Source organism: Pseudorasbora parva, chromosome 12, assembly GCF_024679245.1.
Source record: "Pseudorasbora parva isolate DD20220531a chromosome 12, ASM2467924v1, whole genome shotgun sequence".
NCBI lineage: Eukaryota > Metazoa > Chordata > Actinopteri > Cypriniformes > Gobionidae > Pseudorasbora > Pseudorasbora parva.
The window spans coordinates 30,714,207-30,741,237 of record NC_090183.1 but is presented as its reverse complement, the minus strand read 5'-3'; the positions used below and the strand labels follow the sequence as shown (position 1 = coordinate 30,741,237).

General features: G+C 35.2%; 2 protein-coding genes across 6 annotated transcripts; one reads left to right on the top strand and one right to left on the bottom strand.

Annotated features, from left to right (window-relative positions):
* Window positions 1-493: 493 nt before the first annotated feature.
* Window positions 494-19,526, bottom strand: pomgnt1 (protein O-linked mannose N-acetylglucosaminyltransferase 1 (beta 1,2-)). 3 transcript variants are annotated; one of them, XM_067459843.1, is made up of 22 exons: window positions 19,388-19,526; window positions 18,863-19,069; window positions 16,814-16,913; window positions 16,456-16,571; window positions 13,724-13,789; window positions 13,470-13,583; window positions 13,264-13,381; window positions 11,705-11,803; window positions 11,490-11,617; window positions 10,435-10,505; window positions 8,441-8,516; window positions 8,240-8,323; window positions 8,030-8,071; window positions 7,870-7,928; window positions 7,551-7,623; window positions 7,201-7,329; window positions 6,213-6,338; window positions 5,912-5,976; window positions 5,768-5,812; window positions 5,533-5,668; window positions 5,083-5,192; window positions 494-1,853 (listed from the first exon to the last, which is right to left on the bottom strand). In XM_067459843.1, the coding sequence occupies exons 2-22, from the start codon at window positions 18,980-18,982 to the stop codon at window positions 1,772-1,774; spliced, it is 1,959 nt and encodes a 652-aa protein (XP_067315944.1). In that variant the 5' UTR covers window positions 18,983-19,069; window positions 19,388-19,526; the 3' UTR covers window positions 494-1,771. The 3 variants fall into 3 exon arrangements, with proteins under 3 accessions (XP_067315944.1, XP_067315943.1, XP_067315945.1); XM_067459842.1 differs by having other exon boundaries at window positions 18,863-19,050; XM_067459844.1 differs by having other exon boundaries at window positions 18,863-19,018.
* Window positions 19,527-20,261: 735 nt separating this feature from the next.
* LOC137093602 (uncharacterized) lies at window positions 20,262-26,516 on the top strand. Of its 3 annotated transcripts, XR_010908522.1 has the most exons (7): window positions 20,262-20,379; window positions 20,580-20,933; window positions 21,431-21,466; window positions 21,702-21,789; window positions 22,203-22,440; window positions 23,527-23,580; window positions 26,219-26,516. XR_010908522.1 is itself a non-coding variant. In XM_067458425.1 (5 exons), the coding sequence occupies exons 1-5, from the start codon at window positions 20,295-20,297 to the stop codon at window positions 22,357-22,359; spliced, it is 720 nt and encodes a 239-aa protein (XP_067314526.1). In that variant the 5' UTR covers window positions 20,262-20,294; the 3' UTR covers window positions 22,360-22,479. The 3 variants fall into 3 exon arrangements, 1 of the variants encoding a protein (XP_067314526.1); XR_010908523.1 differs by lacking the exons at window positions 23,527-23,580; window positions 26,219-26,516 and having other exon boundaries at window positions 20,580-20,929; window positions 22,203-22,479; XM_067458425.1 differs by lacking the exons at window positions 23,527-23,580; window positions 26,219-26,516 and having other exon boundaries at window positions 22,203-22,479.
* Window positions 26,517-27,031: the final 515 nt, after the last annotated feature.

Below are 27,031 nucleotides of genomic sequence, written 5' to 3'. Positions count from 1 at the left end.
CATTTACCTAACGTTTCTTATGTCAAATTTTCAATAAAAAAATGGTGAAACTTCTTTAAAAAATTCAAGTAGTTTGCAACACTTAATATTACTGCTGTTCGCTGAACTTTTATCGTAAAACAGTTTTTTTTAAGCTACTTGCATCTTCAACACACTGGAATTCGCACTAACAGTGAGCCCCGCTCTCTTTGATTTGATTGGCCAGCTCACTCATTCTGACAGCAGACCAACCTAAAAATATAACATTTACTTTAGTCATGCTAGCAACAAACAGAGCGGTGTGTAATGGAATATAGCAGAGCAGCATCAAGAATATAAAATATTGGGAGACAAGTTGGCCATTTCTAATTATTCAGGGGAACTTGTCCCCCTCTATGTCTATGGTGGTTACAGCCCTGATGCATCCTGTAAATATTAAGAAACAAATAGCTACATAACACTTTGATAAAAATTCAGCAAAGACATAAATGGACAGAGGGGGGAAATGTTAGAAAACAGTTTTATTTTATATAAGAAAACCAATCAATTAAAACTACTTAAAATACAAAACTGTTGGAGAATCTGACATATTAGACACAACCTCAGCAAACTTGAATACAAAATAATATGTTGAGATGAGAAATTTATTATTTTGGTATTGCACATGTTCCAGATACTATGAAAATATTTAGTGGTACCACAAATAAAATGTCCAAAGCGATTTTAGCACTGATCACTGAAACCCCACAGCAATCTAATCTGGAATCTCCTCCATGAAATGATTTGGACATTATTGCGTGAGAAATCAATTTTTCACCATATCTTCACTAACAGAAAACGTAAACACAGGGCAGATCTATGATGCAGCAGAGATTGCATTGATTTCAAGTGTTAATCCTCCACTCTGCTCCTGTAAGGCTCTTTAGTGGCTGTGTGGACGCATAGATCTCACCTAAGCAGCATCAACTATCATTCTCTGGGAAAGAGGACTCTTAAATCGGCTGCTGGAGGGGCATCTTAGCACAACATTTAAAAAAAATCAATAATATAGTTTAAAAACCTGTCAGTTTCCAACTGTGCAGTCCAATAAATGTCAATGTGTGTTGTTGAGGAATACTGCTTGTATGTTTTCAGCCACTAAAAAAACCTCCAAAATATGATAATCTTTTGTTCTAAAAATATATATATGTCTGTACATAGTTTATTTGTAAACAAATTTAAGCCTTTTGTTTCTTTATGCAGTTTTCTTGTGTAAAAGTGAATTCATTAGGTAAAAATAAACCTAGTTATCTCGATATTGACAAAATAAATAGACATAAGTTAAAATGTATGTGCAGGACGGCCCAAAGCACTCAGTAGTGTTAAAAAAAAAAAGGATTTTATGTATGCCATATCCTCTTAATCCCTTTTTGCAGCATTCTAATTTGACGTAATCTGCGGTTACATTCAGTAACTCAAACCAGCACTGGTAATACTTTAAAACATCTATCAATTCTTTGCTCAAACCTTTCAGCATAAACACATATGAAATTTCGTGACCTCAGGAAAAGCTCCCAATGCAAAATGCATACCAACAACGAGAAGGTCACGTCACACGTTTTTAGAAATCCACACTCATATCGTTCTAGTTTCAAAAAGCCTGTAGTTCCTAGAGGCTACCAGCACAGGACGGTTCATCCTATACTTTGTCTTGCAATAGCCTTAGAGAGTAACATAAGGCCCATTATCGGCCTCACATAGGCCTTGTCAGTTAGTGGTTAGGAAAGGCCCTTTGGGTGGGATTAGGAGTGTCTTAAATCTGTTCCACAGGAGGACCCTCCTCTTTAGGTGCTGGCTCCAGGTGAATGGGAGTGACATTGTTGGGCTTCTTAACACTGGAGGGAAAGAAGCAGAAAATCAAATACAAAAACACACATGCACACATTTTAAATGAAGTAATTCATTTAAATTAAATTAAAATTAAACAAATTAAATTAAATTTTAAAATGGGTATTACTGACAATACGTTTTGCTTTTATTCCCTTTAAGAGTGCTTAATATAGTATAATAAATAGTTTATGTGTATTTTATATATTAGAACACCCTGCTATTTTCCAAATTCTCCCACTTAGAAATCGTGGAGGGGTCTGAAATCGTCATCGTAGGTGCATGACCACTGTGAGAGACCAAAAAAAAAAAAAAAAATATCTAGAAATCACTATGTATGATTTTTTATTTCTTTATTTGTATGATACAGCTTCAAATAAGTATTTAAACACCTGCGGAAATCAATGTTAATATTTGGTACAGTAGCCTTTGTTTGCAATTACAGAGGTCAAATGTTTCCTTTAGTTTTTCACCAGGTTTGCATACACTGCAGGAGGGATTTTGGCCCACTCCTCCACACAGATCTTCTCTAGATCAGTCAGGTTTCTGGCCTGTCACTGAGAAACACAGAGTTTGAGCTCCCTCCAAAGATTCTCTATTGGGTTTAGGTATTGAGACTGGCTAGTGGGGATGTTAACCAATGACCGTTTGACCGATGGTGGACCGTATCAACGTTAACTGATCAAAGTTGTCGTTTAAAAAAAATAAAAATAAAAGTGATCTCTAAATTAGGCTATTATAGACAGTGGACTAAACGCTACTACAGTTAGCCATCTCATTCTAAAATATTTTTGAAGTGAACAAATCCCTCACACTCCATTTTTCATAACTCGTTTGTTTGTACTTAATAAACTAATAAAAACATTTGGCGCGAGGTCACAGCGTTTGGATTTGCGCGGTCATGGTTTGCAAAAAGTAAACAGGCTAAAACATTCAAGATTAGAGCCAGGGCAGAGGACAGTATGAAGCGTGCATTTTGCATAAGATAGGCTTACATTTGGAAATATATTATATCTACATTTCAGTGGTAACATAAGGTGTTGATCATCATCTTTCTTTATTATTGTTAGCACTACCTCGAACTAAAGCGGCGTCTATTCGGAGCTGTCATTTCTTAAATGAGCGGCGGCAATGTTTCAAATGAGCTTCTAATGCTAGACAAATGCCTTTATTATCAACGCGATCTTGTACCCAAACCATTTCGAAACTAAGGAGCCATTTGTCCTCCGATTACAAACAAGCTCCTCGGTGCCACGTTTGCAGGACTCATGTTTCGCGCTGTAGGGGATTTTAAAAACGTGACGTGAGTGGAAGAGAGGCTGTGGCGCCAGGACAGTGTGTGTGTAAGAGCGGGAGGCAGAGTGCAGAATGCATGTCTCATGTGCAGAAAAACACCCCAAAAGCATGATGCTTTACAGTAGGGATGGTGTTCTTGGGATGGTACTCATCATTCTTCTTCCTCCAAACACGTTTAGTGGAATTATGACCAAAAAGTTATATTTTGGCCTCATCTGGATCATCCGAATGGTCATTGGCAAACTTAAAACGGGCATGGACATGTGCTGGTTTAAGCAGGGGAACCTTCCGTGCCATGCATGATTTCAAACCATGGTGTCTTAGTGTTTTACCAACAGTAACCTTGGAAACAGTGGTCCCAGCTCTTTTCAGGTCATTGACCAGCTCCTCCCGTGTAGTTCTGGGCTGATTTCTCACCTTTCTTAGTATCATTGAGACCCCACAAGGTGAGATCTTGCATGGAGCCCCAGTCCGAGGGAGATTGACAGTCATGTTTAGCTTCTTCCATTTTCTAATGATTGCTCCAACAGTGGACCTTTTTTCACCAAGCTGCTTGGCAATTTCCTCGTAGCCCTTTCCAGCCTCGTGGAGGTGTACAATTTTGTCTCTAGTGTCTTTGGACAGCTCTTTGGTCTTGGCCATTTTAGTAGTTAGATTCTTACTGATTGTATGGGGTCGACAGGTGTCTTTATGCAGCTAACATCCTCAAACAGGTACATCTAATTTAGGATAATAAATGGAGTGAAGGTGGACATTTTAAAAGCAGAATAACAGGTCTTTGAGGGTCAGAATTCTAGCTGATAGACAGGTGTTCAAATACTTATTTGCAGCTGTATCATGCAAATAAATAGTTAAAACATTATATATTGTGATTTCTGGATTTTTTTTAGATTATGTCTCTCAGTGGACATGCACCTACGATGACAATTTTAGACCCCTCCATGATTTCCAAGTGGGAGATCGTGCAAAATAGCAGGGTGTTCAAATACTTAGTTTCATCACTATATATATATCAATTATAGTCAAATCAATTAAAATGCCTCCAAAATTATGCCTTATATATTTGAATACACACACGCATGCATACAAGAAATATTTGCATGTATATACTGTATATATATGTATATATGTATGATATGTTTATATCAGAAATAAATATAACATTTTTCTCAAATATATTCTTGCATGTGTGTGTATGTATGTATAATTATACACAGTACACATATATGTAAATAAATAAATGGTAATAAATCAAATTAAATATAATTAATATAATAACAATCATTTATATTATGTAATTAACTGATTTACACATCCTATATTTTTTAAACCACCAAATCTGACATTTAGAAATAGTTAAAGGGATGGTTTACCCAAAATGAAAATACTGTAATCATTTACTGACCCCTCAAGTTGTTCTAAACCTTTATGAATTTCTTTCTTCTGCTATGGGGAATTAAACAGTTGATGGACCTCACTGACTTCCATAGTAGGGAAAAAAATACTATGGAAGTCAATGGGGTCTGTCAACTGTTTGGTTACCCATATTCTTCAAAATGATTGCTTTTTTGTTCGGCAGAATAAAAGAAGATACAGTTTGGAACTTGACAGTGAATAAATGATGGCAGAATTGTTGGGTGAACTATTTCTTTAAGTATTGGTGATAACAGTAAAGAACTGTGACACAAGAACTGCTGAGATTATAGATAAAAAACATGAAAAAATGATGTAATAGGCCATATAATAGCCCAGTTTCAGCTAATCTAAATCCAACTAAATTCAATCAAATCAAAAAACTGTAATATTGTGTGTCTTGAGTGTTTTTTATTGATGTAATGTTGTATTTTTTGCTAGAACATTTCTAACCGAGCAGAATGACGTACATATAATATTGTTCCAATGCGTAGACCAGAGATAAATCCATCGTTAATGTATACTCACGAGTACGGGGAGATTGGAACAGCAACTACCAGAACATGGTTCTTCTTTCTGAAGAGCCTCCAGAGTCCTTTGTGATAACCTCGTACATCCAGGTCCCACACGTGCAGGCACTATAGGCAATAAACAAGATAAGGCCATAACATAATATTACTCTCACCTCAGTATTTATATATTTATTTCCTTACAGTTCTCAGTGTTTATAAGCCATTTATCTACCCTTGCAGTCTCTTCAAACAATAAATAGCCAGCCATAATTTTAACCTTTAGCTAACATATAAACAGGCCACATATTCATTGCAACCCACTGTAACAAAAAATGCAGGGTAACGACCGGCTAACCTGCTCTGAATTGCAGCCATTTGGTCCTTGAGATGCCCAAAATAAAAACTCTTTATATATATAAAAAAAAAAAGATTATTCAAGAAGCATCCTCAGTTAAATTCAACATACCTTTGCCAGTTCTGTCCAGGTGTTTGTATCGGTCTCTTGCTCCATTTTGATGAACATTACAAAGGTCTTTCCCTCAGTGTCTGGAATAAATGAGTCGTCACATGGGTTTTTACTGTGGTCCAGAACCTCAGCCTCACTGCAAACACACAAATGATTGTTGTAATGAGGCAATTTTAAGGCGTACATTACCTATATAAACATACATTTTTGATTCTTTATCTTCAGATAAAATTACCTGAGTAAGTTTTGGATTTCAATCTCATAAGGATCTTTCTTCAAGCTATAAACATGGAGAGAATATCACAAAAAAAAGATTGAATAGGATAAAAAAAATAATAGGCAAAGAGGCAAATTTGGAGACAACGGGAACTATACATACCTATCTACATTTTTCATTGGAACATTCGGAATAGTGTTGAACTTGTGCTTTTTAAAGTATACTTCCTGTAGAGAAAAATGTATTGAATTCAAATTTGGTATAAAACATTGTCTATTTATACTATTTCCACATTTTACATAAACACCATAAATCACTTGATTCAGTGTCCTAGATTCAGTTCTCCATTGAAAAAAATACTTTAATAGTTAATTAAAGAATAGTTAAAATAATAAAAGAACTGTTACAAGTAAACTTACTTACAAGTAAACAACAGAAGTTAACAAATCACCAATTTACTTACATGGAAGTAACCATTCATGTTTAAGCCAATGATGCCAAAGTGATAAGAGCGGGAGACATCAGGAATGACACACTCTCTCCCCTTCCTCTGTTCCGGCATCCGCATCCACATGTCCCAATCCCATAGCTAAGGGATGGCAACAATAGGAATGGAAAAAAGAAGATAAGATACCATAGACAGGTTTAATATATTAATCTGATCTGTAATTTTTCCCTTCTTGAACGAAATTAATACTTTTATACAGCAAAGGCATTACATTGATCAAAAGCGACAGTAAAAGACATTCGTAATAGTAAAAAGTTCCTTATAAAAACAAATAAATCGGTTTCCACAAAAATATTAAGCAGCAACTGTTTGTTTTTAAAACTGATAATAGAAAATGTTTCTTATCAGCATATTAAAATGATTTCTGAAGGATCATGTGACCCTGAAGACTGGAGTAATAGCAGCTGAACATTTAGCTTTGCCATAACAGAAATAAATTAAATTTTAAAACATATTAAAATAAAAAACAGTTATTTTAAATGTAATAATATTTGCTAATAGTATTGTTAAATTAATGCATAAGAGATTTCTAAAACAAAACAAATCGTACCGACCCCAAACCTATGAATGGTAGTGTATGCAGAAACACCAATTTTCTTCTCATAGTTTCAAAATGAAGTTACTATATGCTCCCATTTAAATAAATAGATGTTCTGGTCTTTTCTAGACACTATACATTACACACCAGACTGACTCTTCAAAGGTTAGCAATGTTATTCAAATCAGAGAACAAAATGCTAAATTCCACAGTGAGAACAGCATTTCCCACTGGTGAAAGGAGGATTAATCACTGTTAGAAGTTTTCCCATGCGGGCAAATGGAGCGGAAAATTGTGCCAAATGAGACATCACTTTTAAGGGGTTTTGCATGTAAATTTTAAATATATAAACATTTCTTATTTAGACATAATTTATCGGCTAAATATGGGAAATAGCTGCCTCACCTTCTCAGGAGTTGGCCATTTGGGCTCCAGTTCATCCTTGTAAAGGCTTTTTTTAAGCACCCAACCAAGACCAGGCATACTTTCCACTCTGTACAACAAAGATGGGTCCTCTGCCGTGTGCTCATAGCCCTAAAAACAGCACAGCACCAAGATTAAGTGCACTGCTTGGAGGCCTTTAAAGACTTAGAGTAATTTAGGCTGAGGATACACAAACCACTGTTTAGCAGAAGAAATATATACCAACAGAAAGAGGATATGGAAGCATTTACCCCCTAGATGTTATTAACATTAAAATGAAAACAGCCTATTTTTTAAGACAAACAAATTGAAAAGAAACTTTTTTCACTTACTTGGTCATTCCAGGCTGAGATACAGTATAGACTGTCATCCTCAAGCAACAAATGGAGGGTCTGACTGAGAAAGCTATGACAAATGTAGGAGAAGAAAGAATCAAACATTTATAGATATTTGCAGACAATCTGTCAAATGTTGTTGCTCAATCTTTTCTATTAAGAAAAGCTAACATTGAGCTAACTGATTCTGCACGGACACATTTCTAAATTATCCTGTGATAAATAATATGGAAGTGTGTTACCATCTAGTGGATATCATTTAGTATTACATGTGCAATTCAGTAAAATTATTATGAAATATATGATATATCCATACCTGAAAAAATCTATGGAAATGTCCAGGTCCTCCTCTAGGACGATGGCAAAATCTGCATCCTAAAACATTATTTATTTACATTATTATAAGTCAGACACTTGCAAGCTGTTTTACAACGTAACGGTATACCAAGTTTTAGTGCAGGTGAACATTTACTCACTGGATGCAGACTGAAGGTTGCAGTCAAGCTGGCTTTATAATGCTGAGACAAAAAGAATATCAGAACATTAGTACCATCTTTTGGCTAGGTTAGTACCATCACATGCTTTGAAACTAAAGAAGCCCACAGCATTCAGCTGTAATTGGCCATTCATTGACCTTTCTATGGTAATTATTTATCTTTCTAAGAAGAGAAAAAAAAAAGTATCACCTGTGACACTCTAGCATTTTTAATACTGATAGGCGTATGCTGAACTCCTTTAAGACCAAAGAGATCCACCACATCCATGGGTTCCTAACCAGAAAAAGTTGTTAATTCTATAAATATGTATAAATTATCTTACAAAAGCGGAGAAGAAAAACAATACATTGAAGAGGAGTTTGGGGGAAAAAGGTAAAACGGAAATGGCACCTCATAGTATCCATCAATGAAAACAGTGATCATCTGTGGATTGACACCATGGGAGGAAAGAAGAGAGCGCAGCATTCTAGAGAAACAAAATGGCTTATACTTCAGTCTGGTATTCAAGGTATGCTTTGTTTATATACAGGATTTGTTTCTCTACTGAAGCCAAAACATAACAGTATAGAAAGAAAAAAAAATATGTGAGATCATTCCACATGATCTTTCAGAAATATCTAATATGCTGATCTGGTCCTCATGTATGCATGTGTGTACGTGTATATAAAACAGGGATTGACATTTACTTTTTTACTGACATTTACTGTGGCTAGTGGTTTTCCAAAGTTACTAACCACTCAGAATTTTCTCTGGCCACAATTTTGACCTCGATGCCATAGGGGAAAACTGCCATATAGATATTTTTAATATTATGTCATAATTTGGCAGCAGGTAAATTAGGCTGCTGTCACCTTAAGACCTGGCACATGAATTCATAATACTGTTGCATATCCACTTTCTTTCTCAGCTGTTTACATTAAAACACTTCAAACATAACTGACTGTGTTTACGTGAATATTCGCCAAGACCAGCGTTTTGACACTATTTGCACTGTGCACTGTGCACTATATGCACTGTGTGCATTTGCTTGCTTAAAGGGTTAGAGTTCATCCAAAAATGAAAAATCTGTCAATAATTACTTACCCTCATGTCGTTCAGCACCCGTAAGACCTCCATTCATCTTCGGCACACAGATGAAGATATTTTTGTTAAAATCCAATGGCTCAGAAAGGCTTTCATTGACACCAGTGTCATTTCCTCTCTCAAGACCCATAAAAGGCACTAAAGACATTGTTAGAAACCACTACAGTGGTTCTACAATAATTTTATGAAGCAACGAGAATAGTTTTTGTGCACAAAAAAACTAAATAATGACTTGTATAGAGATGGACCAATTTCAAAACAAAGTTTCAAACCTTTATGAATCAGTGATTCGGATCGCCAATGTCATGTGATTTCAGCAGTTTGACAAGCGATCCGAATCATGAATCAATACACCAATTCATAACGGTTCGAAACTTTGCTTTGAAATCAGCCCATCAAAAATGGGCTGTTATTTTGTTTTTTTGCACACAAAAACTATTTTCGTCGCTTCATAAAAATTATTGTAGAACCACTGTAGTGAGATGGACTTTTAACAACGTCTTTAGTGCCTTTTATGGGTCATGAGAGAGGAAATGACATTGGTCATTTTTGTTTCAAAGATGAACGGAGATCTTGCGGCCGGGTGTCAAACAACATTAGGTGTCATTAGACATTGAGTAATTAATGACAGAATTTTCATTTTTGGGTGAACTAACCCTTTAAGCACAATAGGCAGCAGAACAATTCTATTTAGTACTGAGAGACGCTCAGACTGTGCGCACACTTTGGGTGCAAGCACAAAATCTGCAGGAATGAGTAAAACTGCACAATCCCACGCCGAAATTTATGTAAATGTGAAATTCGAGGAAACGAGTGAGGGGATGTCTTTGTGTGTCAACTCATTGTAGGAGATTGGAAAGAACCTGGTGATGTGTATCTATTTTGCAAAAAAATAATATTCGATATGTATTGAAAAATCTATATTTATGACAACACTACATAGGACTTGGTTTATTAGCCTTTTTAAAAGACAATTGAAAAACATATATATAAAAATCAACCATCCAAAGTGGCTAGTAGGAGTGACTGTATTACACACCACTGCTAAAACCCACTCGCATTTGTAGGGATGGCATTTGTCAATGTCAAGCCCTGTTTTGCATTATATATATATATATATATATATATATATATATATATATATATATATATATATATATATATATATATATATATATTCATAATGCATATATATATATATATATATATATATATATATATATATATATGCAACTAATACATTCAACTGCACATATGGTTTGGTAGTGTGGTAAAGTACAAAGAACTGTAAGTTCACTGACCTATAGAGATAGTTTGGTCTATTTCCAGCTATAACAGCTACTGGGATGTTGTAGACATTGTTGTTAGGCAGCTAAACAGGACATGGAAAGGTTTAGTCAACAACACAGACAAAAACTTTGGTCTGCTGTCTAGATGCTTATAAGTGTAAAGTTATCACAGAATGAAGACTTCTGTTTAAAACACAGCGGTAAACAAGGAAACTTGTAAAGCCTGTCTTGGTATCATGCATTTTGTTGTGTAATGTAAAACATCATAAAGAACATCACAGTACTAAAAGTTTATCACTGTAAAATTTCAGCATCTGACTCGGATTTTTTTTTTAATGCTAATATTTACCACAGTTTAACAATTCAGATGGTGTGATATAAAAATGGAATGTATTGATACATAAGATTCAATAAATCTGCTTTTAAAGCATTTACAGTATAAAGCAAAAGTAATTTACACTTTATGGAATTTCATTGTCATTTAAAGTATATTTCAAGTATGAAATGTTGCATGAAATATGTTTTTTGTTAGTTTCAACATTCATGTTACACTGTGATTTTCATATCAATCCCACCTTAAGATATACTACTGTTCAAAAGTTTGAGGTCAGTAAGATATTATGATACTTAAAGTTTTTTTGCTCATCAAGGCTGCATTTATTTGACAAAAAAATATAAATAAATATGAAATATTACAATTTAAAATAAAAGGGTTTATATTTTAATATATTTTAAAGTGTAATGTGATGGCAACGCTACATTTTGAACAGTCATTACTCCAGTCTTTAGTTTCACATAATCCTTCAGAAATCAATATGATGAGTCTGACTTGGTGCTCAAGAAACATTTTCAGTTGAAAACAGTAGTGCAGCTTAATATTTTTGTAAACTTCAGGATTCTGAACAGCATTTATAATATAAATATTTGTATTTGAAACAATGCAAATTAAATTGAAAAAATTATCAATTTAATGCATCCTTGCTGAATAAAAGTAGTAAAGATTTACAGACCACAAACTTTTGAACGGTAGTGTATAAAATGTATTTCAGGAATAGGATGTGTCTTACTGGATCAGGATTAAACTCTATGGGTGCTGGATCTTTGCAACTACAAATGCTCCCATATCCTTCCACTTTACTGCAGAAGAGTTTCCTCCGGCGGTTCAGATCAGTGTCTGCCCAATGGCACTCAGCCTCTGAAATAAGTCATGACATAAACAGACAGCTCTGATATAATCCATAACATAATTGCAAAATGTAATCTAATGTAGATGCAAAAATACCTTCAGAAGCTGTCAGCTGGACCTCAGTCTTCAGCAGCACAGGATCACCCCATGTAGACAGAGCAGGAGACTTCGAGTGTTTCTCCCCATACACTTGACCTGAGAAAATAAACAGCAGGGTTCCATTTCAAAATTCCATACTTTTCCAGTTCCAGAGCTCTCAGTAGACTTTTCAGACCACATCAAATGATTCTTACAGCATTATATTTGTTATATAATAATTGCTAAATATTTTTTTCTGTTTTTTTGTTTCTTCATTGGTTTTCTCAAAGTAATAACATGCACCTAAATGTTGAGATGAAACATCAGACACTTTAAAACCTGTGTATATTCACCTCTGACACAACAGTTTGATACAGGCCTGATGTCATGATCACCAAACAGTAAAGTACAGTCTGATTAAGATGATCGGTTACCCTTTTATCTTTTGCTGGTTTGAGTAGCACATGCACATTCCTTCAAAAGAGACTCTCTTATAGTTAAGACAAACAGTTCCGCATAATGAAATGGTTTGCCTTGAATGAATTTAGTATTCGACAAACACCAAACTTGTCATGAAAACCCTCTGCTTTTACTATACACTTATTTTTTAGAAATATATTTTTCAGAAAACTGAATTGGGGAAAAAGTCTGGAAACACGTGACATTGATGTGCTGGTCACAGAAACTTATAATTTGCATGCGTTTTTAAGCATTGTAGTATGAAAACAGGTGATTTTAAACCATTGAACGCTTTTTGAAACGCACACAAAGCCTCTGCACAGAGCTGAGCGGGTTTTGCTTCCTAATTAGGCTTGAACAGTTAAATACACGTACTTATGTGTCAAAGTGTTCATCAGTGTTCACCTCAAACTGAGTAGCATCACTGAGAAACGTCCTGCTCAAGTTAAGGGTTGAAAAAATAGTTTTTCCAATGTTTCATCATCGATTCGGACTAGCACTGGGATTTATGTCAAATTAACTTCATCAGTACTTCATTGCTTCACAGTGTGCACAATCGCTGAGCTTTAGGAATAGGAAAACTCCTGAACAGAGCTGGAGTTACATTACAGTAAATGGCCATTTGTTTCCGAAACACGTGGTGTACGCGGTAGACCAATCACAACAGACTGGGCCGTCTGACCAATCAGAGCAGAGTAGGCTTGCGGAAAGGAGGGATTTAGAGACTGATTCATCCATTGAGTCGTTTAAGAACCATTGAACATTGTGGTGATGTGCAATGTATATTATGAGAAAATTAAATCTTTGATGCATGTGAACCTGTTGTTGGAGACCTCCAAAACTAAATTAAGAAACTTTAAAATCACATTATACAAACACTTAAAATGAAAACTATAAAGAGAAGTAAATTAAAACCGCCTTCTCATGTAATTTCACAAACTTCTGGTTAAAGCTCCGCTCACTTCCAATTGTTTCGGAATACAGAAATGGATACAAATTTTGAGACTATAAAAGATACAGATGTTGGCTCAGCTGTACATCCTTTAAACACTACATTTATATCAATAATTAGACATGAGACAATAAACATACCTAACATAATAAAGCATTGTCCTTACCTCCCTTCTTCACGACCAGAGTCCACATATCCCTCCAGCCTAAGGTAACTGCTACCTGACTACCCAAACCTTTCAGAAGATTCTTCGCAGCATCCTTCAAATGGAAGGTCCCCTCATCCTGAAGAGACCAATAAGAAATACACTTACAGACAAACAAAACACAAATCTGAAATCAAGAGAGTAGATGAGAGAGACACTACTTTAACCTTAACAGTGAAGATGAGGATTCTGCCACGTGTGACCATGTTCAGGAAGAGGATCATGGCTTCATCCTCGTGGGGAGAATAAGTATCAAACACTCTTTTGGCCATGACATGACCCTAAAGGAAGACGATACAGCAACATTTAATCATACAACCATATAAATAATCTAAAAATAATGATGGAGTGGACATCGAAAAGTGATAGTAATAACACAAGTAGATACAGTAGATTATGAGGTGTGACTGTGTGGGCTTACAGTGGCCTGATTTAATACTATAACATGTATTCCTCGGCCCTGCTCCCTCATCTCATCCTCCAGCACCTGCAAAACACATCAACTGTTGATACATTTATCTGAACAGTGTGGCAAATGTTTTGAAGCTCAGAATAGAAACCTTTACATTTATTTCTACTGCTTCTATTACACTTTGGCGGGAACCAATCACAGACTGGCTTATCCACCTGACGTACTATTGGTGGGTTTAACACGATGACTGATAGAGAACCAATGGGTCATTTGCCCGTTGATTAGGGCTGAATGATACATCTAATTTTCATTGTCATCGCTATATGAACACATCGCAACAGACAGCCTGACGCGATGAATAACTGAAAACAGTTTATTACATGCGACAAATAGCCTAATAAACATTTGACCTATTACGTTTAGCCCTGAAGACATGGCTGGCACGTTCATACTATTTGCCCAATCAGGTGAAGCCACAGGAAGTGTCAGCTACGCTCAGATTGATTTGTGAGGTGTAAATTTAGTTGCGACACTGCACCGTTATCAAATACGATGGCGAAGGAAGGAAAGAAGAGTGAGGAAACTTCAGCTATATAGAATTATTTTGGATTTAGGAGAAATGACACATTGCAAACACAGGTATTGTGTAAAACAGTGGTAGCAGCTTCAAGAGGGCAGATATTTTTTTACTGGTTTTATGAGCCCTTAAGCATTTAGCAGTAAGACCAATGTACAGTTATTTAAAATGGCCATTTTTATTTCTATTTATTTATTTATTTAATTATAAGAGCTATTTTCCCCACATTTGTTTTATTCAAAGAGAGATGTTTTTGTTGAGAAAATATTTTAAAAGAAGAAGGGGAAATTGAACGTTAATTTCTTATAATCAGGGCCTGACTAGGCAGCCTAGGGCAGCAAGAAGAATAATAAAATCCCCATTTAATATAGCCTATTTAATTTATTATTAAATTTTGTTGTTGACATTTGTTTAAATTATTGCACTACTATCATCAAGTTATCACTCAAATACAACAATCATATCGGTGAGGACACTCGTTTAAACAGCATACACGCCGGGACAGTTGACTGCACATCACAGTTTTCACATTATTGATCCTTCTTGCAATCGCAATGCAATGGACTAGAGTCTGTATTAAACCTTTTAAAAAGGGGCTATTGAGCTGTTTACACTGTCATATACAATAAAAGAGCCTGCATAGCGACAGGATATAAAACGCAAAAAACTCGCCTACCTTACCAGAGCATGTGAGCGAAGCTCCACTTATGAACCGCTCACCGGTAAACCCCGCGCTATAATCCCGCCCCGAAAAAATTTCTCTGGAGCCTATTATACTTGTTGTAGCCATTATAACACATAAACCTGTTTAGTTTCATATTTTTAAATATAATAATGTTTTTATTTTATTTTATTTATTTAATCTACGTTGATTATGAAAAGTGAAAATGACACCTAAGATGCGCAATGTCAAAATAAATGATTTTAATCACTTTAGGCTAAGTTTTGTTAGTCAATTAAAGTCAATTTCGTTTTATTTAAATTGTATCTTAATTTTAATCAATCAAATTGCCTGGATTTTAATAAGCAATATAGCAGAATATGACACTGAGGCGCCGGGCCGCGTGAACAAAGGCTTAAAAGAACAACTAATAGGGGAAAAAAAGACTTTAGTCAGGGGAAGCCTTAGCTATTTATTTCGGATAGGCTATGCCTTTTTTCGAACCAGCATGTCACAAAGGGCATTGTGGGTTGAGCGCGCAGCACTGAGTGGAATGAGCTTTAGAAATTAACGGAATCTTCAGAAAGGCACTAAATATTACCGCTCTTTACGGAACTGGTCACAATATGACCTCATGTTTGTTTTAAAAACATAGGCTAATTCAACATATAAATAATACTGTTAATGGGCCACTTACAGTGTTTATTATGAATAAATTACTAAATGCCAAAGATTAATAAATGTAAATGAACAAAAAATTTAATTGCATTTCCAACCTGTGAAGCCAGGGGGGTGCACCCCCACATCCAGAATCGCTGGTCCTGTAAGCTAATTATTTTATTATTTAAAACAGAATTTGCTTTTGCATAGGTGGTGCTGATTTGTTTTTAAGAATTAAAAAAGAAAATCTGAAAACATGCTTCTGTAAGCTTTTATTTTAGTGCAATTTTATCAATTAACAAAATCTCCAGTCTTTCGCATGCATCTCAAAGATCGTCTTTAATTGTGAGTGCGTGACGGTGTTTTGCCTAGAGCGGCAGTTGAGCCTGTGCCGGCCCTTTTATGTGCAATTTGTTCAATAATTTTTTTTTTTTTGTAAATAAAATTCTATTTGATTTCTTTATTCAGTAGGCTATTCAATGTTTAGGTTCTATGTTCGCAAAGAACCATTTAAAGTACTAAGACATGGGAACAGTATAGCTAACATTCACATTTGAATATTTATCGCAAGTCATATCGACATCGCAATATTAAACAATGTTATCGCACATCACAACTTTTCCTCATATCGTGCAGCCCTACCGCTGATCACGTCTCTTGTGATCTGATTGGTTGAGTGACTATAAAATTGCATAGAGTCATTTGAATAATGCCAGTTGATCATGCCTCTTGTGCAGTAGAACATAAAGAGCAGAGTCCCCAGACCAATGTTCAATTTTAAGTTGAGCTTGGTCTGGTGATAGCCAGACAATTGAATCATAAAACAGGCTCAGAATAACTTACAGTGGTGCCGTCCACTGCCACATACACCTTAGAGCGACTAGAGTACACCTCGATATCCAAAACCTTTCTCCCACTGGCTGGCCTGCGTGGTGTTTCCATGTTAGGCAGGGCATCATCTGTGAAAAATGTTAAATGAAAGGAAAAAAACAAACAAAAACAAATGCTACTTATTCAAAACTGAAATAAGTGTAAAAATAAAACAATAAAATAAAATAAAAAGATTCCACAAGTGTATTTATTTGAGCCACGTGCTGATATAATTCCACACAACTAATAATACTAATATTTCTAACATGAGAATTGGGCAATCAGGAATTGTAAAGTATTTAGCATTCACAAAGACATTTATCAACATTACCATACTCTTGAGCTGCATCCTCACTGGCAACTCTCCTTGTATCAAGAATGAGTTTGATATTCACAATCACTGTGATCAGTAGAAACAGGACAGCACTGGCCTGCAAATACACACACACACACACACACACACACACACACACACACACACACACACACACACACACACACACACACACATACACACACACACACATCACTATCTAAATGAGAACATTTCATAGACTTCTATGGTTTTTATATACAGCTCAGCTAGATATAAATACTATAATCAAACACTAGCAGACATCTTTCTGTATTTTTACAAGTTTAAAAAAAATCTTTATTTTTATACCATTTTCATTTTTGAGTAATATTACCACAAATTACATGATGACTCCAAAAGGAGATTTTGTTATATTTAGCTCACTAATAATTAAGGAGCATAATTTATTTTTAGATTTATTTGATGGCCAGTTGGGGTCTGTGCAATAAATATTACAGTTCTAAACAATCTATTTTGTTTTATTGTTCCACTATTGTACTAGCCTGACAAGCCAGACCCACATCAAGATGTTTGGTCTGGAAACTCACCATAGACAGGGCTCAATCCGAGGGGCGGGATAAACGCTTGTCTTTGAAACTCCCTCTGCACGCGATAGGATAGCGCTACAACCAACCAGAGCAACGAAGGTGAAACAAAGCTTGTTGATAGATTAAACAGTCACCATATCCGGTCGGCTAAACTCCGAACACATCTTCCCTTTTTAAGAATGACTTCAGTGCCGTTCTTTGTTCTTTTCTCAGAGACAAGTCTTCCAGAGTCGCGGTCAAAGCTGATTGGAAAAAAGACCGCCGCCGTTCGCCAGTTTCTGTGTTTACTAGAAGCACGCAAACGCAATTCGGCCGTCGTCATTATGGCCCCGCCCGCCGACTCTATACACGATGTGATTGGCCCGTCCAGAGTGAGGGGAATACAGCTCAGAAGGGTATTCAGAAGGGTACGACACTTGCGGGCAGATTAAATTTGCTGCCGCTAGGGTGCGTCTAGATTTCTACGCTACTATTGTACTGATATTTACAATAATGTATTGAATTTGATAGGTGTCCCCACATTGTCCCACAGCAGCATTAAAATAGTGTAGATTAGTGTACAATGTTTTATAATAATAATTTATTCTATTTAGTGTCCATTTCATTCATTTAACATTTAATATTGGGGCATCCAAGTTATTTTACATATTTGAACATTTAAAAAAAGTTATAAACACTTGTTCTACTCATTTCAACTGACTTGTGAAAACTGGTTAAAAAAAATCAAAATTATATGACTTATAGCAACTTTTTTTTGTACAGTAACAAAAATAGTTACTTTCCCTGGTAACGAGTTACTTTTATTATAGAGTAATTCAGTTACTAACTCAGTTACTTTTTGGAACAAGTAGTGAGTACCTATAACTAATTACTTTTTTAAAGTAACGTTCCCAACACTGGATATTAGGCATGGTAAAACATGGTACTCGCTGTAAATCAAGAAAATGAGATTTAAACAATAAGACTAATTGTGTTGAGCTACATAACAAAGGTGATATTTTGTCGATGAATGTATCCAAACAGTTGCTGACCTGTCTAATAAAACACATAATATATTAAAGCGTATTTGGTGTTTCCAAGGTTTCTACAAAATAAAACTGGAAATCGAGGGTAACACGGGTATGATGTCATTGACAGGCGACATCAGTATTTTGGTTAAAATTGCTTATTTCTCTCGATTTAAACATTCTTGGAAACATTACACAAGTCCACAAAAAGATATAGCATTGTTCTAGTGGCTTGTGGAATGTGGATATCTTAAACCAAAAATCTTACACATTGTGCCTTTTGAACTTTTGTTCATTTGCACAACACTAATTTAAATGCATAATAAATTCAGTTTATTGGGAAAAATACAACAATGAAAAAAATGAATTATATTTATTAATACTATTTTTAAACATACCGCTTTATACGTTGGATATAATTGTTAATTATTATTAAATTAGGTTGTATAGGCAATAAAATGAATGCTGACCTGACAGATTCGTCGAACTGCTCTTTTGTTGGTGAGTCTGTATTTCCAGGTGAGGTAGAGGCTGCGCTGCTGGCGGGGGATGAAGGGTTTGGCTCTTGGATTGGGTGTCCACGCGTCCATACCTGCAGTCCTGCCCACTGCTCCTGACCACAACACCTATGACAAACCCTGCGTCACGTCCTCATCATCTACACAGCACGGTGCAATCTTAATTAATCAAATAAATAATGAACATAAATACTGCTCAAATCTTCTTTGCATTGTTAAAATATAATGCAGGTGACACAACTTTAATGTCGGTTATCACAAATGCTGGATGAGCAGCTAAAACAAGCACTGCTAAATTGCATTAGTAACATTTCTTGAGTTGGTAATATGAATCGAATTATTAATAGTGACTATTGCAGATGGTAACCTTAGCTATCTGACCACAACAGCTGAAATTATGGCAAAAAGCATTTCTGTTGACATTGGTATTTCTGTTGATTGCAACGCTTCACAGAATAAATGTCACTGTCCATTTACCTCAGCAGCATGTTATGTTGAACGGAAACAACATCCCACCTCTCCAGAATAAATGTCTGTAATTTAGTTTATGTCGGGTCTAGTAACGTTTGGCCATCTGCAGGTAATGAGCATTGTGAATGTGAAGCCAGATTGCAGGACAGCGCCACTTGTTCGCTTTTCAAAATAAAAGCCCCCTTTTCTTATTTAGTTGTTGTTCCTGATAAAAAATAAATCACTAAAAACTAAAATATGGAAGTAACCACAAAAGTTTTAAAAATATTAAATAAATGATGAGAATTAGCTGAAAACAGTGTCATTTGTCTTAAAATAGCCTTTTAAAGAACATATCGACTAAACAAAATGACTAATGTAGACCTGACATGCACTTTCATGATTTAATTAACAGTACAAAACGTACTAAGCAAGAAACAATTGAACAAATAATGTTTCTAAACTCATATAGAGGGGGGTTGATTTGCAGGGTCTGATTTGCCTGATTTGGGGTTGAAAGTGCATAACAAAAATATTATTTTGAGAATTATTGACATATGCCAGAAGTGAACATATAGGATATTTGTGTTTTCACAATGTCAGCAGGACCTTGTCTTGTCTTGCCTTATTTTATTTTATTTTATTTTATTTTATTTTATTTTATTTTATTTTATTTTATTTTATTTTATTTTATTTTATTTTATTTTATTTTATTTTATTTTATTTTATTTTATAGGTTGTATTTTATTCAAACAGATGTGCAAACAGATTCAAACAGATGTTCTTTTTTCATTACTATTATTTTGCTGGTTAATGTGCAAAGAAGAAATGTCCAGTTCCCAGTTTACAACCCGTGTGAACAGATTTATCAGATCGCCTCTATAGCGGAAAAGGTGGGGTAAATAAATGCTTGCATGGTTGATGCACTGTTATTATGTCTCTCTTGCAAACGTTTTATCTTCAAAAATACCCAGCACTAAAGGAAAACATGGGACTTCTGTCAGATGCTGGTTACTTTGGTGAGCTTTTCTTCTTAATATAATTTTTATGAACTCTTTTTAATATAAAACAATTGACTGCTCAATAATTACTAGACCCACAGATCTGTTTTGTCAATGTTTATTTCATATACGTCCTAGTGGTTTAATAAAGTCAACAAAACTCTCATTTATATGGAGAAACAAATATTAACATGTTGTTGTATTATATAACTTTTCAGTGCTGCTTTCCTCCTTGTTCACACATGGAGCATTTGAAAGTGTGAATCAGCATAAATCAGCCAAAAATTTTAACACTTCTCTAGTGGTCTGGCCTGACAACGGACAACACCACAGCGGGGAAGAGTTCACCCTTCGCTGCAAATTAAATGGTGGAAATTCAACAGGCTGGATACTGAAGAGGCTTCAAGAAGCTGAAATTAAGTCTGGATGTTTGCAGTTAAATGGCACAGAATCTATAGACAAACCTGAAGAATGTCATTTCATTGACATTGACCATAAGAACAGTGGACTTTACTGGTGTGAGAATACTGCTGAAAACAAGAGAAGCAACACCATTAATATCACCGTGGTCTGTAAGAATATCAGTGGCAAAATGATTCAAATCACTGTTTTTAAATATTTTTTTATTTTTTATTAATAGGACTATGTGTAATATAATTGTATTAATTGCTGGGATATACACACACACACACACACACACACACACACACACACACACACACACACACACACACACACACACACACTAATCAGGCATTACATTATGATTATGACTTTTGGGCAGTTTGAACTACAATAGAAGAGATAATCAGTGTTATTCACTTCACCTGTCACAATGTTATGTCTGATGGATATATATCAACATAATTGTATTTAGACTTTTTTACTTTTGTAAATCTCACCTACGTAAACAGGGTGCATATATATATATATATATATATATATATATATATATATATATATATATATATATATATATATATATATATATATATATATATATATATATATATATATATATATATATATATGATGTATAAGCATATGTTTATATAATCTCTGTTCCCAGATGGTAAAGTGAGCACAGTTCATCCAGGAATTAAGGGTGAGTCAGTAACTCAGTAACTTAACTGGCTGTTAAGTTTTCAGTTAGATGTGTCAGTCTATGTCTTTTTATACATACTGTGCATAATATTATCAGTTCAGTCACTTTGTGTCTTTAGAGAACTCTACAGCTTATTCAGAAGATAAAGACCAATATACAGGAATGAGATCCAGAGTATCTGTGATTGAATTTGGGATTCTATGATATAGCTGTCCTTATAAACTCTATAATGCAGGATTTTTGGCCTGGGTGTCGGGGCTCTGTATCATCTTGGTTCTTCTGGTGCTTCTTCCTATGCTCTGGCTGATGTGTCCAAGTTTCAGGTAAGGCTATTTACTATTTGCTATTTAATATTTACTATTTTGGCGAATTGGTGGTGAATTTGTATGAATTCTTACATGTTTGTATCTGCTTAAAACCATCGGTGGGGGGGGGGGGGGGTAGGTTTAGGGTTTAGTGGTGGACCTTCATGCATAGTTTTTTTTTATGTTTTAGGACAAATCAAATCATATGAACTCATACAATAACTAAAAATGTTGTTCTCTTATGGGAACAGTTCAATGAAAAATTGTGTCAATATTTATTCAACCTTATTCCCTTGTGAGTTACTCAATAATGATGACTTAGTGTATTTTTTTCTTCAATTCATTCTTCAAGTCAATTCATTTCATTGACCTCTTATGTGGCGCATTGCTCTCTGTATCAAATATCTACCATGTTTACCAATGCTTTTCAGGGAGAAATTGTGTGTCTGTCCAAATGGGGCATTTAGAAGAGAAAGGGTCCAGCAGGAAATGCCTGAAACCAAGCAGGACGTGACTGAAATCCAGTGGGATCTACCCTGGATGGAGATGGACAATTTGTTAAACAAGCAACAAAATCCTGGCAGCTGAACATTCCACATTCTAAATGTGGATGTTATCAGATACACACAATATTTTTAAAGACAGAAAACAGTCACTGTGCTTCATAAAGTGAGTCATGGGCAATATGATAGATGAATAAAGACTGTATTGGAGTGTTTTAAGTTATAATTGTAAAATGTGTTACATGAAATTGTATTATAAATAAATGCATTTTAATATGTACTTCAGTCTGTTTTCAGTTCAAAGATTATACATGGCCATTTTTAAACAATAACTGATTTTTAAACTTCTCAGACTCAACATCTTAGACCTATGCAAATTGTAAAGTTTTACTTTCAAAGTATATTTGGCTAAACCTCTTAAAAGAACACACTGACTTTTTGGGACTATTCGTATTCCCCAGAGTTAGAGAAGTCTGTATACCATTTTCAGCTCAGTGCGTGCCATAACTCTGTTTGACGCACCAAGTGCTAACCTAGATTAACACAAAAACGGGAGGTAAACAGCTCCTTCTAGCCTACTGCTCAATGAGTGACAAAATAACACCAATATTGTTCTATTTACATGTTGTGATGTGTATAGTCACACTGTGTACTAAGACCTACGGAAAATGAAAAGTTGCGATTTTCTAGACCGATATGTCTAGTAACTATACTATACTATATTCCTGTGTAATAATCAGGGGAACTTTGCTGTCGTACCATGGGTGCAGTGGCACAATGATATTACGCAGTGCCTGAAAATAGGCTAACTTCCATCAACGTAACAACATGACAACCTGTCATGCTGGGGATTATTTTCAGGCACTGCGTAATATCATTGCACCTGATGTAGACTTATCTAACTCTGGGGGATATGGTGAATAAGCTAAAGTCACAAAACATTGGTGTTTTCCTTTATAAATAATAAAACTGGACAGTGATTCATACTGCAAGAAGTAGTCCATACAACTCGTGCACTTGATTTAAAGTCTTTCAAAGCTTGAATTTAACTCGCAGCAAAATGTGTCACATCTCACTAGATCACAAAGGGACGCAATGTGGTTTGGTATTAATGATGTTTGGGGTGCTAAATCTAATGTGACAGTACAGTATGTAGGATTAGTTTCCAAATAGAGATTCCCCCAGCATGGACAGCTATTTAGAATAATTCATTCCTGCTCCCCCACCTCTAACCTTCTGTCCTCTCACTCAGACATGCCCCCTGCCTGTCTGGAGATCTGGCTTAACAGCAGACAGCACTTCAGGGGTGAGCACTTTTCCCTTTGCTTCTCAGTAAATGATGCTAACTCAACAGGCTATGCTGGGGAGGCTCCATTCAGATCAATGAACAATAGGATATTTTTAAACCATCATTAACCAAGATACTAAATGCTCAATAAAAGGTAATAAAGGTATGAAAAATGTTTAATGCTAGTTCGTAATACACATATAGGCCTGGTTTCACAGATTAGGCCTTAGTTCAATTAAGACATTTAAGTAGCTTTTACAAGCATCTACCTGAGAAACATTTTATGGACATGCCGTGAAATAATGCAACTAATTTAACATTAAAGTAGTCAACAACAATAAATAGGCATATTGATATTTCAGAATGCTGCACACTTTTACAAATGCTAAGCATTTCTCTGTATAAACAAATAATGCACCCAAAACATGGAAAAAATATCTTTGTAATCCAAGATGACCAAAAGTTAAATGTCCAACCTGGTAGATAGAATGGCATTCCCGTAAAGTGTATTACTCAAAGGTCAATTCTGTATTTATTTATTTATTTATTTATTTATTTATTTATTTATTTATTTATTTATTTATTTATTTATTTAGTCTCTGTATATTATATGACCTTTTGTTTAAATGCAGTGGGTAGTTTTTTTTTTTTTAACATATTGTCATAGGCATCACAGACACTGTTCTCCAGAGCAACTCCTGGCCAAGGGAAAATTAAGTGAAAATGGCATCTCATAATGTTGGGTCCTTGGAGCTGTCGCCTCAAGGATCGCATGTCCTGGTTTGTGTCTGGCCTATCACAAACAGACTTTCTAGTGTACATTCTCCAGACCTTGAAGGACCTGACACAGAAGTGCATTTCTATGCTATACTTGGCTGGTTTACTATACTGGTGAGGTGGAAGGAAAATAAAGTTGTGTACCTCTTAAAGTGACCTGGAATCCAGATTTGAAGCACATACACAAAAAAAAAAAAAAAAAAAAAAATGTGAATGGAGTGAATTGGAGGCAATAAAATAACAAATAAATACATAAACGGGGGCCAATATAGTCACCTAAAGTTTATATAAATCCATACAGTGACTGTGCTTATTAAAGGTGCAGCGGCCTTGCTCAGCTCCCTCAACACTCGGTCCTGCTCTGCTTCATACAGTAATGTTAATAATCACGTCAAAGAACATGATTTCTGCCCAAGTCCTATCCCGATTCTTTTCCACCGGCTGTGAAGCGAAGACCACATGTCCCAATATTCTGAGCTCAAACTTGGCGTCGTCAAGCTATGCCTTTGTTTTGAATAGGCGCACCCTATAGCAGACGGAAAAGACATACATAGTGTAGATTTAAGCTGGGATATTAGGATATGATAAGTAGTAGATTAGATAGCATTTTAACAGACAAAATTACACAGAGGTCACTTATTCAAAACAAAGGGGTAGCTTGATGACACCTTGATTTAGCAGAGCTTTTATTGTATGTTTTTATGGTGCAGATGACCATTTCCACTTCTTCCGGTCATGCGTATGTGGGGTAACGGAGCGCTGTTTAACATATTAGACATATTTGAGTGTGTTGAAGTTACATTCTAATGCTAACATGAAACACTTGTTGCACACTGCAGTAAGCTACATCGGTAAAATTGCAGTAAATCAAGATTTTTTTTTTTTTTAATAACAAGACTTGAGCTATATAACAATGATTAGTTTCCTGTCAATAAATGTATCCAAACAGTTTCTCACCTGTCAAATAAAACGCATAATATATTAAAGCGTCTTTGGTTTTTCTATGGTTTCTACAAAACTATGGAAATCAAGGGTAATCCGCATGATGTCACTGATTCTGATAGGCGACACATGGATATTGTCTGTGTCCTGGTTAAATTGTATTCTTTCTCTGGATTTAAACATTCTTGGAATTGGGATAATGTAAGTACACAAGTCAACAAATTATATAACATTGTTTTAGTGGTTCATATGTGCCTTTAACATGCCTGTTACCAGGAGTCAAATATTACCCAAAGTAACACTAGAGGGCAGCATGTCTTTGCATTGTTCAATATATTTCTTAATATAAAATAGTAAATAAATAAAATAAAACAGTCAATAATAAAAATAATAATAATAAAAAAATCTTAAACATCACCGTTTAAAAAAAGAAACACTAAAGTAAACTGCTTAGCCTGAGTGTGAGAGTTGGAATTTGGTGCTGTTGGTTAAAACAAAATTAAAATAAAGAAAAGTGATTTTTTAAATTTATTTATTTTTGAATTTGTATGGAGTCTGTATCATAGATATGTATATATATCTGTGGTTTGTATTATATTCTTGCATTATATTGTAGGTTTCTATAGAAACCTAATGAGTCCTGCAGTTTTTTATTTTTTATTTATTTATCGCAGTGCAAACATTGATAGTATTTAATAATAAGGTATGCAATATTTATTTAAAATGCCATCCATTGCTTTTACACATGTTTGAAATAATCTGTATTTTTGTGTGCATGGATTTATCAGTCTCTCTCTCTCTCTCTCTCTCTCTCTCTCTCTCTCTCTCTCTCTCTCTCTCTCTCTCTCTCTCTCTCTCTCTCTCTCTCTCTCTCTCTCTCTCTCTCTCTCTCTCTCTCTCTCTCTCCCTCCCTCCCTCCCTCCCTCCCTCGTGTTAGCATGCTGCTGGCTGACAGACGATCAGCTGCCGGTGAGAGAGGGGGTCTGACTGCTACATTGCCCTGCCTGGCTTTTCCTGCTAGTGACTGGCAGTTTGAGAGGGGCCACTTGGAGACACATGTCGAAGGGCAAAATGCTGCCATACTGACACTATGGCTAAAAGCAGAATAAGTGTTTACAAAAGCATTTGCTCTCTAAATATGCTTTCTCATAAAAACCAATGTATATATTCATGATTTAGATTGCTAATGTCACGTGATTTCAGCAGTTTGACACGCGATCCGAATCATGGATCAATACGCTGATTCATAACTGTTTGAATCTTTATTTGAGGCTTGAAAACAAATAACAAACAGATTGAAAACAAACAGAGATGAAAATGCTGAATAAAGTCGTATTTTTTGTTATTTTTGGACCAAATTGTAGTTTCGATGCTTCAACAGATTCTAACCAACTAACTGATGTCACATATCTACTTTGATGATGTTTTTATTCCCTTTCTGGAGATGGACAGTATAGTGCATACACTTGCATACGCTCTTGGAGTAAATATAAAATATCTTAAACTGTGTTCCGAAGATGAACGGAGGTCTTACGGGAACAACATTAAGGGGAGTCATTAATCACATAACTTTCATTTTTGGGTGAACTTTAAGTTTATTACATTAGTCAACTAACAATTTTAATTTGACCACTTACTAATATGTCCCTTATTTTTATTTTTATTTTTTTATGTATATATATATATAGTTTGAGCTACAATAGAAGAGATAATCATTATATATATATATATATATATATATATATATATA